The 16,422-nt window shown below is 39.7% G+C and overlaps 1 protein-coding gene across 1 annotated transcript in view; it reads left to right on the top strand.

The window, feature by feature from the left end:
• SLCO5A1 (solute carrier organic anion transporter family member 5A1) overlaps positions 1–16,422 on the top strand; it is a 73,658-nt gene that overhangs the window by 48,064 nt on the left and 9,172 nt on the right. The window contains 4 exon segments of the mRNA XM_036395676.2: positions 2,723–2,921; positions 10,675–10,834; positions 14,459–14,700; positions 16,334–16,398. Of these exon segments, the coding sequence (XP_036251569.2) occupies positions 2,723–2,921; positions 10,675–10,834; positions 14,459–14,700; positions 16,334–16,398 (666 nt within the window).

Raw genomic sequence — 16,422 nt, 5'->3', positions numbered from 1 at the left:
AACAGAGCTAGAGACCACAAAATCTTAAGCTTCACACTCCTCTGTGACTGAAAGAATGAGAACTTGGCTACTTAAGGAGGCCAAAATATTGTCCAGAATTGGGGCCTGTGTCATGAGGATGTTTCCTTCTCTTCTAGCTGTGTCAAAGACATTTGTCTTTGTAATAATCTTTTAAAATTCTCCATAGTGCTTCTCATACAGAATAACTGCTGATTGCTGGGCAGGTTAGTTCTTTTTTCCCCTCATACTTCCAGACACTGTGCCCTAGGAATGATGGAGTGGAGTGAATTGTGGGGACACAGGTGAAGTATGGGGTGAAGCTGCCCAGGGGTATCTGTCAAAAAAAGGACAAAAAGTAGCAGAAGGAAGAAGGAAGGCAAATGGACCTCACATGGAAAGAATTTGTCACTTGCAGTGGCTGGAAGAAATGCAAGGAATTTCTAGAGTGGGGAGGGGAAAAGTCGGAGAAGCACCATGAGGTGTTTTTTTATTTGAGAGTTTCTGGGATGAGATTTTCTTCAGGGCATGAAATCCCTGTGTTCTGCATATAAGGAGGAAACATTGACTCATGGGACTGTGTGCTCTCTGAAGCTTAGAGAAGCTACACACAAAGGAGTTTTACTGTAATGAGTCTTGATGGGATGGCTGCACCATAACTTACTTCATTCCCAAGATAAACCAGAAACATTCTTGCCAGAAAAAATACTCAACAGCCAGTACATTAACAGAGGTAAAACTAGTGTGGCCTTGCCTAAAGTGTGAAGTTATTAACATCTGTTGTTTCCCCTGTTATAAATTTCTTGATAAAGAGTATTAAAATGAACCAGAAGAAGAATAATTTTAAATATATCAGGCTGAATGTGCAACAAAGACAAGTGAGCACTGCTTCTACAATCCCAACCCTTAAACTTAGCATTGAAGTCAGCAGTTGTTAATTTTATAAATATTTTTTGTAGAAAGGATGGGAAAGGGAAACTTGGAAATTCTGTATTAGATTGCTACTGGCTAATAAAGTAAAAGACATGACAAGTTCACAAATTTTCTGGTTAGTAAAAGGAGAATTTACGTGTTATTTATATTGTACATCTATGCTTAATATGCACATTGCCAGCTGAGTACATGTGCTTCCTGAATCTCTTCATGTAAAGATTTTGCTGGCAATTTTTTGTCTTCTAAGCAGCAATTCTTTAATTAAGTTCCAATTTCTTTCAGTTTTAAAACAACCCTGGCATTTATCATCATCAAAAAACACTATGTGCCAAATTTCATGTCTTGAACTTGTGCAGCTTCTACATTTAATTTCTGCTCTTGGAAGAAAGACTGGTTTTGATTCTTAAGATTCTAAACAGTAAGTGAAGACTTACTGTTTAGAATCTTCCTCCTGTAGTGATATTTTATTCTGTAATGTCATTGGTGATAGCAGGATAATTAAGATGCCAGCTGTTCTTCCCTCTTTTCTTGCTTTCACAATCTCAACATTTTGATAAATATAATGTCCCTTTCACCTTTGGACATATTAGCAGAGAATGAGTATGCTTTGCAATAATTGTAAAGGTATTTGCAAGTGATAGTCTTACTGGCTTCTTTAAGAGACCAGCATCTCTAACAATTTGCATTATAAAGTTTAGCATCTCTGTAGATGCATCTGCCAAGTAGTAGTTCAAATTCCATGTCTATGTGGAATGCATCTTTATTGGCAAAGCCTTTAATTAAAGACCTTCTCACATGTCAGTGAGACAAGGAAAGAACAGTGTAAGACATTTGCTGACTTTACCACCACCTCAGGACCTGACAAGTGGGGACAACCTGGTGATATTGTTGCTGAACCTTATGACTGCAGCAGCAGAGGTTTCATAGGCAGGTCTTTGTGTCTTACACTTACCCTAATTCTATTATCTTAATTTTTTAAGTTGTGTTTGATCACACACACATATCTGTGGGGAGATGAATTAGGAATGCTGAGGTAGGAGTCGTGGAGTCATAGACTCAAGGTTGGAAAAGACCTTCAAGGTCATCAAGTCCAAGCTTTGACCAAACACCACCACATCAATAAACACCACGTGCCACTTCTGGTCATTTCTTGAGCACCTCCAGGGATGGTGACTCCACCACCCCCCCTGAGCAGCCTATGCCAGTGGTTAACCACTCTTTCTAATGTTCAACCTGAACCTCCCCTGGCCCAGTTTGAGGCCATTTCCTCTTGTCCTGATGCAAGTTGCTTGGGAAAGTGCTATTCAGCTTGAGTAAAGTATGCAGAAGGCAGAATTTGCAGCCAGGCATGGGTGTGCACTTCCAGGTGGGCAGGGTTCTGGGGTCCTGCTTGAGGTTAGCACTTGTGCTTTGCTGTAATTAATCAGGAGAATGGGAGGAGGAAGATTTGTGTCCAAATCTGGATTTCTTCCAATTTCAGTGGTTAAACTGGACCTATATGTAGCCCTTCTCCCCATTCTAAAATAAATACAAAACAATGTTTCTGCTTGTAAGTACAATAGTTCTCTTATAGTGCTTTGGCAACTGCTAATATGATAAGGAGGCTTTTATAAATTCTTTGCAACACTCCAGAGGTTTGAAAAGTCTGACTCAGTTTGCTAGCAGAGAATCAGACAATGGAGATCTTAGTGCAGCATTTGCAGTCATCTAATTATGGAATGATACCAATATTTATGTTTTATGCCATTTCTGTAGGTCCTGTTTTAATGCTGTTTGAACTTCTTCTTGGCAGGTGTGATTATTGTCCCAAGTGCTGGTGTTGGTATTGTCCTAGGTGGCTACATTATAAAAAAGCTGAAACTTGGTGCAAGAGAGTCTGCAAAGTTGGCTATGATCTGCAGTGGTGTGTCTCTGCTGTGCTTTTCAACACTCTTCATTGTTGGATGTGAAAGCATTAATCTAGGGGGAATAAATATACCTTACACAACTGGGTAAGTATCTTGGATGATTATCTCTGGCAAAACCAGCTTTTTCCAATAAGACTGATCTAGAAATGTAAAAAATGCTGATAGCTGATGTACTGAAGAAGCCATTTCAGTTCAAATGAGAATTTAGTGAATTTTGTGATATAAGCACATGCTGTTAGTGTGTGGGTCTTGTTTTTTACATCTGGTTTATAATGCAGTTTATGTAGTAACTTAGCTTCTTGAGGGGTGAGAAAATGCATTGGAATGGCCTTCAGTGATGCAGAAAAATAAGAATAGTGTCCTCTGTAGATTACTTAGAATTTACTTAGTGTTTCAAAATGTTTTCTGCTCATGAAAAATTGTGAAAAAACTAAGTGGATTGTGAAGATTATTCCTGAATGGGTTTATTAATTATCACCTTAATAGTATTTTAGGTTTACAGTCCTTTTTGAGAGGAATCACTTGGGCATGTGCTATTGACATTAGTGGTGTGCACTGGTTCTGAACCCCTTACTAGTTGTGTGAATGCCCTCCAGTGCTTGCTGGATCATCATCAAGACAGCAACTAAACCATATTCTGTAAAGCTATAGAGAGAATGAAGAGGACTGCAATGAGGAAGAAGGTTTGGATGTAGGAAGGACTTGGGAGTGAGGAATTTGGGTTGTGGCATTAAGAAATGCATGGAAGGGCAAGAAAAAAAGAAAAAGGATATTTGGAGGCAAGGCAGCGTGGTAAAACTTGAGACATTTTCACTGGAAGGAAGGGATTCTCTGCTAGCCTGATCACGAGCTTTTATTTTCTTTTTACTTTTTACATGAGATTTTCCTCAAAATTGCATTCTTCATGTAGGTTAAACACAGGAACAGAGTAAGTGTTTGGAGAGTGTGAACCTATCTGAAGCAATGTTTTTTCCCTTTGCTTTTACATCTGAGGCATGTGTGCCTTTTAATTATTACCAGGTGCTGGGTGTCAGATCCATTTGTATATTTGCTTTTAACGCTCAGCTCTTGGGCTCCTAATATTTTGAAGAGAATGTAGAGTGTGGAGCAGGAAAAGCGATGATAAAATGGAGAAAAAAATACAGTGGGGCAGAGGCATAGCAAGTGAAAAACAAAGAGGTAAAATGGGAAGCAAGGGAGGAAGAAAATAGGCACTGTTTACACAGGGAATGTTTAGCATTGCTTGTTGCTGGGTGTTACTACATTGCTGTCAAACCTTAATGCTAGAGCAAAGAAAACCAGCAGCTGAAAGTCAAGAGCTGATGAAAAGCTGTTACTCCTTTGTTTTCCTAAGACCTAGAGTTAAAGCTTGCTGCTGAGGGGCTGTCAGTAGAAGAAAGTGGCATGGTGATATACCCTCATCTGAGCTTAGTGGGCTGAAGAAGGAGAGAAGAGGGATGGGAAGGGGGTGGAATGCTTTGATTGTCCACCTGCTGCTAATGTTTGTGACAGCCTGTGGGTGTAGATGATGAAAATTAATAGGAATGAAAACATAAATTTCAGATAGGAATGGATCTGTGTGGCAAGTCAGAATGTACCTGCCTGACTAAGGAGAAGCCTGTACCTTTGTGTTCAGAAAAGTCCCATTTAATTTAAATTGTTTCTAAACTGAAGATAAGGTGTACTGGTGTCATGTAACTCATAGCCTTCATGCTAGATTTGTTAGAGTATCTAATGTTTGTTTAGTAAGTAATAACATTTGCAGTAAATACATGGCATCAATTGAAGTAAGCATCAATTCACAGCTGTTGTGCAAATCTGCAGTACATTACTTCCTTCCACATTCATGTAATTGTTCTTATTGAGAAAAGAGGTGAGAAATAGTAATTGCCAAATTCTCACAACTTATTGATATATATAAACTCTTTGAAATCAGTATAAAATCATATTGACTGTAATGTCATCAGAAATTTAGAATTACCAGCATGTTACAAAGCATGATGCAGCTAGATTTTTTTAACACTGAGATAAAGTCCACATTGATTATCAAAATGATAGTAAAAAGGCAGCACTACACATAAATTAATCTTGAATATCTGATATGTAAGCATTCTCTTAATTCTGATGATCAGTCATTTGATAGTTTCAAATCACTTACTTAGTAGACAACTCTTTAATTCAGCCATCAAAGTGTTGTTGGCTGTGGAATTAAAAAAGCATGCTTTCATTTTGAATTTAATAAAACACATACTTCATTTTCTGCTTAGACTATAGTGCAGCCTAGGGATGTCAAAGCCAGTTCAAGGGGCAAGACTGGATAGGGAAAGCAGCAGAGCTGCCTAGTTTGGGATAAATGTATTGCATGATGCTCTACCCTAACATGGCTGTGCCAGGTCTGATATCTGACCTGCCTGCACTGGCACCAACCCAGAGATCTCAGATGCATTGGGCAGTGTAGACATACCCTGCAGCATAATTTCTGGACAAATATGTTCATTTCTGCTGTTAGTTTTTTATATATTTAAGCATACAGTTTTTTTCTTTGGTGAACTGAGCCCTCAACCACCAAAAAGGAGAGGGGTGACCTAGGTTTCAGTTAACATAGAAGTTATGTGCATACCAGTACTCAGAAAAGTAGGCAGTGACATTTCATAATTCAGTGTGTTTCGTAACTCAGTATTTTCTAACTGTACCAGCTGCAAAGAAGTGGATGGGACCCAGAGGCATGCACAGATTAGAATATATTAGAAAGGATTTTCTGCTGTTTTATGTTGGGCACAAGCAGTTTTGCTGTTGCTGACGTGTCATCAGCACTTCTGTTCCCAGGAAGATCAAGGGCACCTCTGTATTATACATCTCAGCATTTTAGAACCTTTTACTCCATACCCCAGCCTTGTTCTGAGGGTGTGTTTGATGCTTGAATTGCAGTGTAAGGAGCCTTATGTCAAACCACAATGTGGCATCCCTTCTCTAGCTCCATAACAGCATCCAGGTGGGAAGTCCTGAATGAGTGAATGGTCTGGACAAGAGTCCAGATGGCTTTTAAGTATTTCTAAGGAGGGAAGCCCCACAGCCTCCCTGGACAACCTGTGTCACCACCCAGTCACCTTCACAGTGAAAACTGTTTCCTGGTGTTTGTTGGGAACCTCTTGTGTTTCATTGCCTCTGATCCTGGCACTGGGCACCACTGAAAAGAGCCTGGCTCTATCTCCTTTGCATCCTCCCTTCACACATTTACAGGCATTGATGAAATCCCCCTGAGCCTTTTCCAGGCTGAACAGCCTCAGCTCTCTCAGCTTTTCCTCAGAAGAGAGATGCTCCAGTCCTTTCATCATCTTAGTGGACTTTCACTGGTCTCTCTCTGGTACATCCATGTCTGTCTTTTACTGAGGAGCCCAGAACTGAGCCCAGCACTGCAGGTGTGGCCTCACCAGTACTGAACAAAAGGGAAATAGCAGAGATCAGCTGATTTGGGTTTTTTTCAGACCTGTCTCTTGCAAGTATTGTCGTATAAGGCAACTAAAACAGCTCCATGGTGAGCTACTCATAGTGACAGATTCCTGGATTAGTTCAGTTCCATCTCTCACATTTCTGATATGTAATGAGTCAACATAGACTATTTTTGATTGCTTTGTGTTATTTTGGTGCAAGTAAAGTTTAGTTAAAGTGTGCAATTGGCTTAATGAGGTATTTCACATAAAAAATACTTACAGTCTTCCTCTTGTATCAACAGTGTGTGTTTCTGTTATTCTTGTATCTATTTCAGTCCAATCCCTTAACTTGAAAGCAGTGACTAATTGGATCAGAACAATAACAACAAAGAAGGAATCCAGCTAACACAGTGAGAGGGTCCCTTGTTTGACAGCTACACAAAAATTGCATCATTGCTGCAATTCCAGCTGCTTGCCAACAAGGAGACTGCAGATCTCTGCCATCCAGAATGTCCTTCAATACCAAACCAAAAATAGTGCTATCAAATTAAGATAATCCTTTTTATCATATAGTCCAGTATTAAGATTATAGAAACTACGTGGTGAGGTTATCTCCTTCCCTTTGTATTTCCTTGGTCCTGTAGGTTACTATAGCGATATCAATAAAACCATGTGGAAAATCAGTTATTTGTTTAGATGTTACCAAAATATAGTTTGACTTCTTTTTTTTAAATCTGCATTTCATTTAAATTGTAACCTTGTGGGAAGAAGGTCCCCTTTTTTCATCCAATATATGTTCATTGACTGCCAGTGCAGTGATGTTTCTGTCCAAGCCTGAGAATGTGAAATAACAGGTCACAGCTCAAAAAAATCAGGCAATAAATCTCATTTTATATTTTCCCTTTTCTCACTTTACTCCTATATCACCAACCTTCCCTGGAGTAATAGTTGGAGAGAAAAACAAGGCTTAGAAAAAATACTAGAAACTAGAGTCCTTTGCATTGTTAGACACATCTAATAAAGATCTTCTCTTTATCAGCTTTACTAGTATTGTGTCATGGAGAACAGTCTCCCTGAGAAATGAACAAATGCAGTTGGGCAGATGGGGTTCTGGATTTTGACCCAGCACGTTTAGCAAACTTGCAGTTGAATCTTATTAATGGAAGGAGCAACATTTTTGTAATTGAAAGAATAGTTCAGGAAGTGCTGTCATTTGGGGCTGGTTTCTGTTTGTGTGGCTGATGTCCTTGGCAGCTCAGGTGCAGCAGTGTTGCAACTTGGCAGTATCTGCACTGCTGAAACAAGCAGAGCAGCTCTTTCTCAGACATCCCATGTTTCTACAGCAGCTGCTGCATTGAGACTAGGCAGCTTTTCCCACAGATCAGCTCATGAGCAGACATACTAGCTTCTTTCCCTAAGAACCTGCTCTTAATGGCTGATGCAGGTAAATCTGTGATGTGCTGTGCTGTAATTCAGGGATAAATGCTTTGTTTTCCTTTGTGGAGTGTAGGCAGCCTTGCAGGGCCAGAAGGCAGGATTAGTAGAGTGCTTTGGTTCAACTTACTTCCAGAAAAATGCATGCCTTCAAGAAAAAGTGATTCCTCCCTGAAAGAAGCATTCAAGAAATCTGTTGTAGTATGTGCTGTGTGGTTGATCCCATATGATGAAAATGGGGTTACACAGACACATGTTAGTAGAGATTTCATGTCCCCAGCACTGAAACTCCTTCATTTGTTTCCCACCACTGAAAGAGGAGTGAACAATGAGTGAAGAGTGAAGGTAATGAAGATGAAAGCATGAGCCTCTTACAACTCTCTGATAATGAACTTTTGGGAATGCAGTTAATAGATGATTTTGTGTGCAAACCTCTCTGCGAGGTATTTGCTCTAAGCAACAAAAAGAAATGCCACAAATAAGCCTTACAGTGATATGCTGAGGACAAAAGGTGGTGAAAGCTGGAGAGACAGAGCTTGCAGTAACTTCTTATTAATATGAGCGTATTTGTTTTGTGTATCTGTAAACTGAAGTCATCTTCAGGACAAACAAAAAAATGCGCCTGAGATTAAATTATCACAGTGGTCTCAGTTCAGTTTCCAGTTTCATGTTTCTCATTTCTTGCATGCCTGATTTCTCTCACCATTTTTTTTTAAAAACTGATTTCCTAACCTCTGTGTCATGATAATGTTCAGCAGTGCAGCTGAAGCTTACATAGCTGAAGTTAGCTATGCAAGCAGAGCAAGATGGGGAATGGGTTCTCCTGCCTGTGGAACAGCCCTACCCATCTGTTCCAGAGACGGGTTTTAGTTGGTGGAGGGATAAGAGATCAGAAGAATTTGTGCTGCAGGGTGAGAGAGGTTGGAGATTGGAGCAAGAGCTGTGCCTTTCCTGGCAGTCTGGGCTTTCCCTGGTCCTGTGCAGTGTGGCAAAGCCCTGTTCTCAAAAGGAGCATGGTACAAGGGTCTCCCAGGCAGGTTGTGGAGTCTCTTCTTAAGCCAAGTATTCAGGCATCTGGGGCATCCAGCTCAGCAGGCTGACTAAGATTTTGTAAAACTCCAAAAATGCTGCCTCTTCTGTTAGAGTGAAAAGCTTTTGTCACTGTGCTGCTGAAATTTGTATGTTCCTGAGGAATGTTTGGATGATTTGGTGTTTTTTTCCATTGGAGAAAATTTTCTGTTGAGACATTACTGGAAAAATCTGCCCGTTGCTATATGATGTGTTGCTGCATACTGCTTACTGAAATCCAGCAGGATATAATATGACAAATTTCAGCTGATAGCTGAGAAGGTGGCAGAACCACTACCAGTCCTGGATATTTGACTTCCTGCTCAAGCTGCAACTTGTTTCTAAAAGTGTACCTTGTTTGTTTATAGAGCAAGAAACAAAACACTCAGAAAGGCTTTGGTTAGCATCCAGCTAGACCATAAAGTGTAAAGTAGCTCCAAGAGCTAAATTTGTGAACCTGATTTGTGTGATCAGTAGATAAGTCAATAAATATTTGAAAGCTACTTAGTAATATTTAATTGTCTGCGGAAGTGCACAGCTGGGAAGACAAGCATATTCAGCAAAAGCAAATAGTGGTGTATAAATACAAGAAAACCAGTCAGGTGGAATACTCTGAGCACAGGTCATGCTACTGAGTGCCACTAATGACAGGAGGTGAGGTGACACACAGCATGGGGTGACAGCCACTGTGTGCAGAATGGCTCCTGAGCCAAGCCTCTGGTCTAGTCAGGGGTAGAAGATGGGAACAGAAGAACATTCCCTGGGGTAGCTGGGATGCAGTAAGTCAGCTGCTAGCTGTTTATCTTCACACTGGCCTTGCCCATGCATCACAGACATGAGGACAAGCCAACATCAGCCCTTGTGAGGGCAGCCATGGCAGTCTGTGGGCATGTGTACAAGATCTTGAGGATGCAGCCACAAACCCAGTCCAGATTCCGTTCAGCTCCTGCCTGGCTGAGGAGGAAATTCCCTGGATATCTACTGATCTGCTTAAGAGCAGAGGCACTTGAGGTAGTTTTATACAGCACTGGCCATTGTGCAGTTCTGAGAGAAAGACAGAACAAACAAGACAGAACAGTTAATTCTGTAGTGCCCAGTGTGGAGTGGTTGTGCATTCCAGTGTAATTCTCAGACATTAGTATGGCTACTAATTCTCAAGGACTACTGAAGTGAAGTAAGCTGCTGTTTGCATTTTGGCCAGAGCTCTCAAAGACCTAGCATAAAGTAGTGTAGATTTAGGGAACTGTGTAGGTGCAGGTGTGTAAGCTGTCTTCACTCAAGGATGGGAAATAAGCATTTGAAATATGTCCAAATCCATAAGGCATTTAGGCTTTGGCCACATTTTGGGGAATGGTCTAGGAAGCAGAGTGGTGATTCATTTACAGACATTTAGTAAAAGGACAGCAGTCTTCCAGATCTAGAGAACTTCCTGTAAATTTCACAGAATACAAAAGTCATACAAGCATTGTTTTCTGAACAGTTGTTGGTATGTAGGAAAAGATGCCTATCTGGTTCTTATTAGTTCACAGAATCCTCATATCTTGTCACTGAATCTTTCATTAGTAATCAACGAGAAATTGCTACAGCTTAGAATAGACATAAAATAGTGGTGTCTTACTTCATAGAGGAAAAAAAACCAGGGGAAAAACACACCTAGCTAAATATGATACAAATTTTAAACTTTGATATTATTTCTTTTATTGTGTTTTTAGTTGATGGCAAGGATGACTTGGGTGTTCTTCTATGTTGTTTTAGTCATATATATAACCCAGAGTTAACACAGCCTTTATCTAATAATCAACTCTCAGTTCCAGAGTTAATGAATAGGATGTTTGCTCCCTCTGTACAGGAGAATATGGGTATCTGTGTGTGCTCTACTAGCATGTTCTTTTTCCTTTCTTCAGTCCCACTCTTGCCATGGCCCACAGGAATCTGACTGGAAGCTGTAATGTTAACTGTGGATGTAAGATTCATGAGTACGAGCCTGTCTGTGGATCAGATGGAATAACATATTTTAATCCTTGCCTAGCTGGCTGCATCAGTGGTGGAAACCACAGCACAGGGGTAAGTGCTTCACCCACCACCCACACACAGCCCCTGAGTAGCCCCTTGAGACCTGTGCAGATCGAAGACTTCTCTGTTCCTGGCTCAAGCTTCCCTCCTCTGAGCTTCAGAGAAGTTCTCTGCAGGTGACTTGTTCATTTCTGAGCCTTTCCATGATTTGAAAGACTGGCAGTGCTGTTCTTGCATGGTGCCAACCCACTTCCTTTAGTTATACACCAATTTGAGGCACAAGTTCATTTGTACTAAGTGAATCCTTGAGCTGAGTGAGTGCAAATGCCATGGCATAGGAAGGGCTGGTGTTTGCTGTACAGACCCCAAAGACCTTGGTGGCAGTGACCTGCATGCCTGCTGTTCCTGCAGGGCTTGGAGGGGGTACCTTGGGTCAGTGTCATCTAACTCAGCTCTCTGCCAACAGAGACAGACATGTCAAACTGTCTTTCTTCAAGCTCAGTCTTACCTTTTAGAGCAGTTTGGGGCTTTTTGTGACTCCTTCTCTGAACTGAAGGAAGAACTTAACTCTTCAGGTAGTTGGAAGTGTTTTAAACTGGGGTTTAAATTTAGTTAGGATTTGTTTGAAGTCTTTGGTGTTTGTGTCAGCCTCATCATTTTGACCAAGTAGCTCTTGCACCTGCACCAGTGCACTGATAGGTCTGTGGTTTGCCTGGCTAGCTAAAGACTGCCCATGTATTCTCGTCTTGTAAAACAGTTCTACCAGTCCCACGGCCTTTTTCTAAACCTCTTCCAGGCTAAATGAAGGTTGTCATCAAACTCAAGTAACAAGAACTTAAAAGATATTAATAATCCACTTTCTTTCTTGGAAATACATTGCTTGTTACAACCCAGCATTCTAGTTATGCTGAACTGGAGAAGGACATCCTGCTGGTAAAACCAAACCATGGAAATTTGGCAATTTCCAGGACTGGGCACAAGAAGACAGTTAAAAAGTAGAATCTGACTTAAATATCAACAGAGTATTATGGTCATTTTAGTTTCCTTAAAAATGAACTCTTAAATTCTTCTGTTACAGTCTGTCCTTTAAAAAAAGGATAATTAAGAAAGACAAGAAGTAATGTAAACATTGACTTTCTTAGGGCTTGATTGTGCTTTCCAGAAAGCTTACTTAAAAAGTATCAGTCTCCCAGTTTGCAGTCGTGAGCCAGCCTGTGAAGCAGGAGGATGTTAGGTCCAGCACTGTGTTTTCTCAGGTCACCTGGATAATGGTCTGAAAAAGCATGTTCATACATAGATGCTACTGAGAACAGATTAGTTTCCCTTAATTTTTTTTTTTTTCTTATTTAGATTATCTTGCTGGGTTTTAGTAGAAAATTGTTTGGATCAATTGGAAAAGCCTGCAGTGTAAGCCTGTGGTTAAATTTCAGTGTCTATATAATCTAATTTGTGCTTTCCTGGACTGAGACAGGCTTGGTCTTTGTTGCATTTCATCTGTTATTGAACCAGCACTATTAATTTATTTAGTAGGGAAATACTCTGGGAGTGTGTGGTCTACAGATTATGAAACATGCTCTTGCATCTTATGATTTAAGAAAAGATTCTGTCTGAAGTTTTAACTCAGTAGCTAATGGTGAATAGAATAGAGCTGACATTGCTTGGAAAAGGAACTTTTTTGGATTAAATAATCCTTTTTGTATGGTGCTTTTAAAAACAGCAATAATGTGAGTTAGTGCCACTGTATAACACACAAAATGTTGCTAACATATAATATTTGGATTTAAGTTTATAACGTAGAGTGTTTTCAAAATTAACCATTTAAAAGTTCAAACTAAGAGGAAAGGATACTAGTGTACAGTTCATACCTGTTTTTTATATACATACATATTTATGCATGTATCTATTCCTATACTCCTAGTACTTCTGTCATGCTATGTCTGTCTCATTTAATACACAGACTGACTTTCTCTGGGGATGAATAAAGAGTGTGTGGTAAAGAGGTCTAATTTCTGTAGGATTCCTATTTGGCATTTGCATTTGGAAGCAATAAAGAGTCTAGGGTGAGGTACTATAGAAAGAAATCAGGTACTCATGTGATGTTAGAGTGGAGTGCTGCCTTTGGAAACCAGAATCTGTCATTGGCTTTGTTTCTAAGTGATGTTGGGCAAGTCAGTTAAACAGAACTTCTCCCCGTTGGTCATTATTCTTGTATTCTTCATGTTCTGGATGATGAATGAACATGAGCAACAAACAGAAGTGTCACTTGTAGATGGGCTGCCTAAATCTGTATTTGAAGTTTACATTTAGAATAAATTTAGTTGGGTATAATGGAAAATGTTGTGAACAAAACGCTTCCAGTTGTCTCAAATTAGTCACCCATGTTTGTGAAATCTTTGATCCGTTTCAGTTACTTAATTACAAAATAGAGATAACATCAATACCTCATAACTATTTTGAAGATAAAGGACTCTTTTTTGAAAGAGTTAAGCTGTAATAGTCACTATTATAAAAAATCCAAAATGAAATATGAGTCCTTCCATCTTTGTAGTTGAATATTCTTTGTCTGAGGAAAAAAAAATACCTGAAGTCACATTTGAAAATAGGAGGTAAAATATTGGATAAATAGATGCTTTATTAAGATGTTTGGCTAAATCCCGTAAGGAAAAAAGTATGAGGCTACATGATGGCATGGATGCACATAAAGGTATATATTAAAAATTGCAAACTGCCATGATTTGAATATGTCTTGATGTCTAAGTGCTTAAATTCACTATCTTAAGACAGTTTTGTAACTTCTGTGCCTGTGTAGTCCAAGGTTTGATGAATGCAAAAATTGAAACATAAAGCTCATTTCTGTAACATTGCATATGTCCTGGCCAGTTTCTTCTGTAGGGCTGGAGTATACTGGTCTGCTGCACACCTCTTTGCATACATCAGATGAAAACAGAAGTAACATAAACGTGAAAGAAGGCTATTTCTGATCTTGCTCTTCCTCCCCTTGTTCAAATCACAGTCCTGTTTGCCTGTGAAATGCTACTTCTTTATTCAGTCTCTTCATCTTAATTTCGTTCTCTTTGTCCATTCAGGGATCTCTCAGTGAGTCCTCCAGTCTCGCTCTTTTAGTCTCTGCTTTCCCTTTGTTATCTGGTTTTACTTCTGACCTGATCTCTGCCCACATCCAGGTGGAAGGTCCTGAGCTTCAAGCATAAAGTGCAGCTTGTTGCTCTTTGGCCAGATCTGGCCTTTCATTAACATGGCAGAAGACACTGCCTGAATATGAAAATCAGCAGCTTGCTGAATTTCAGAATATGGCATTTTCACTGCTGTCTGAAGAGCGTTTCCTCACATTTTTTGTAGTACAATAGAAACAATATTTTTCTCCAGCCTCCCTGTCAGAAGTGATTGAATTGTTTTGTCAATATTTCCCAAATATGTTCCAGATTTTTAAAAATAAACTCAGAGAAATAAAGCAATGGAAAAGCAACCTCATCACAGAGAGTCCTGGCCAGCTTTAAAATTACTTGGAGATGTAACTTTGCTTGTGCTTGGGGTAATGATGCTCAAGGCAGAAGATTCTCAGCTAAGAAGTACCACAGGACTGTTGCACAATGTCTATTTGCAATGTCTTTCTTACAGATATTTTTCACATGGAAATGTTCTTTCTTGCTCTCCCAGGTCAGAAATTACACAGAATGTGCCTGTGTGCAGAGCCGCCAGGTGATCACTCCGCCCACAGTGGGCCAGCGCAGTCAGCTCCGGCTGGTGATTGTCAAAACCTACCTGAATGAGAACGGCTACGCTGTGTCTGGGAAGTGTGACCGAACCTGCAACACACTCATCCCATTCCTCATATTCCTCTTCATTGTAACCCTTATAACAGCGTGTGCCCAGCCATCAGCAGTCATAGTGACTCTCAGGTGAGAACTCCGAGATGTTTCGTACGTATTTTTGCCGTGCACGCTTATCACCAGTGCCTGTGAAGCTTCTGTATCCTTAAAAAGTGAATAGAATCCTTGTGTTTCCTTAAAAAGTGTATAGAATCCTTGTGTAGCCTTAAAAAGTGAAGGGGCTGAGAGGGATAGGGTGAACTCTGTATTTAGAATATGTGATATGGTAATCTGCTTTAGGAAACATGAAGTGTGCAGTAAATTCCAGCTGCTATAAAGAGAAAACAAGCAAAGCATCATGAAGAAAATGATTACTCCTGGAAAATTTTCACCCTTCTTAGAGCAATGGTTTGGATTTTCAAATGCAAATGAAAAACGTTAGTATTTAAAATTATCCTTTTCTCACATTGAGGAATTTTGCCTTCCAGTTTGCCTTTCAAAGAATCCACAGAATGGTTGTAAGGGTCTCTGTTAGGGACATTGAAGCCAGGCATTCGGGGCTGGGCACATCAGAATTCCAGCTGCTCAGCCTTACCTCAACTATAGTGTGCACAGCACTGTTGTGATTTAGAGACTTCTGACTTCATTCCTTCTGTCTCTGCATTTCCCACATGTAAAACAATAGTAATAAAAAAAATATTGCCCTTGCGTTGCAATTAGCAAAGACAAATGAAAAACAATATTGCAGTGAACTTCACACTAGTGAGGTACGTAAGGGACATCTCCAACAGGATTTTGTAGTGCTCAGTACAAAAAAAGGGGGCCCACACACATGGACAGTGACACCTGCTGTCCCAAACCACATACTGTGCTTTGTGCATGTGGCACAAGTTGGTTCTCTAATTTCTCAGTTTCTTGACTTCAAAACTGTTTATCAGCTGCATCACTTTGACTGCAGACTTTTTGTGTGTTTTTATAGTGTATTTCAATGCCATTAGAAGCTGTCAATCTTAAGGCTTTTAGATTAAGACTTAAAAATATTTCAAAATCAGTAGATAATTTGTAGTTTACTAAAATTGTAGTTGCAGTGTGGAATTTTGTTACTTTGTATTTAGTCTTTGTAAGCTTGACATTTTTCCTTTGAAACCACTGTGTATTACTTGAATTGAAAAGGTATTTAAAGAGACTGTTTGTATGTTTGTACTGATACTTTTTTTAAAGTAACTCCAAAGTGCTTATGCTACACAAAGATTTGTTAAATTCAGAAACTGAGTCCAGCCTTCAACAATTTAGTTATCTATTAATTCTAATTTACCTCAAAAATATTAAGAAAAATAAATTAGGTCTAATGAAATAATAGAAAGTTATCATGACAAGCAATAAACATTTTGTGTGGATTCTCTGAATTTCCTTAATGTGTTTGGATCAAATTCTTCAGGCCTTATACAGGTAAAAAAAGGTCAAAAGGCATGACTGAGATTTTGATTAAACAGGTCCAGGAGGCGCTGGCTGTATTTTTTCCTAGCTGTAGGAGTTAACGATAGTAGAAGCTAAAGACTTCTAACGATAGTAGATAGCTTCTACTAACGATAGTAGAAGCTAAAGAAATTTAGACAAAGATTTTCTGTAGCTGAGAAAAAAGCCATGAGGTGGAGCCAGAACATAGCAGGATGATGATGGGTTATGACTGTTCCTTCACTGGAGTTTTCTGTTCACCTGCTAGGTCTGTGGAAGATGGGGAGCGGCCCTTTGCACTAGGAATGCAGTTTGTTTTATTAAGAACTCTTGGTAAGTCCAACAGTAGCTCAGCAT

The sequence above is a fragment of the Molothrus ater genome, chromosome 1 (genome assembly GCF_012460135.2).
Source record: "Molothrus ater isolate BHLD 08-10-18 breed brown headed cowbird chromosome 1, BPBGC_Mater_1.1, whole genome shotgun sequence".
NCBI classification, from domain to species: domain Eukaryota; kingdom Metazoa; phylum Chordata; class Aves; order Passeriformes; family Icteridae; genus Molothrus; species Molothrus ater.
Note: the sequence above shows the minus strand (reverse complement) of the source record. Positions and strands in the feature narration are given on the sequence as shown.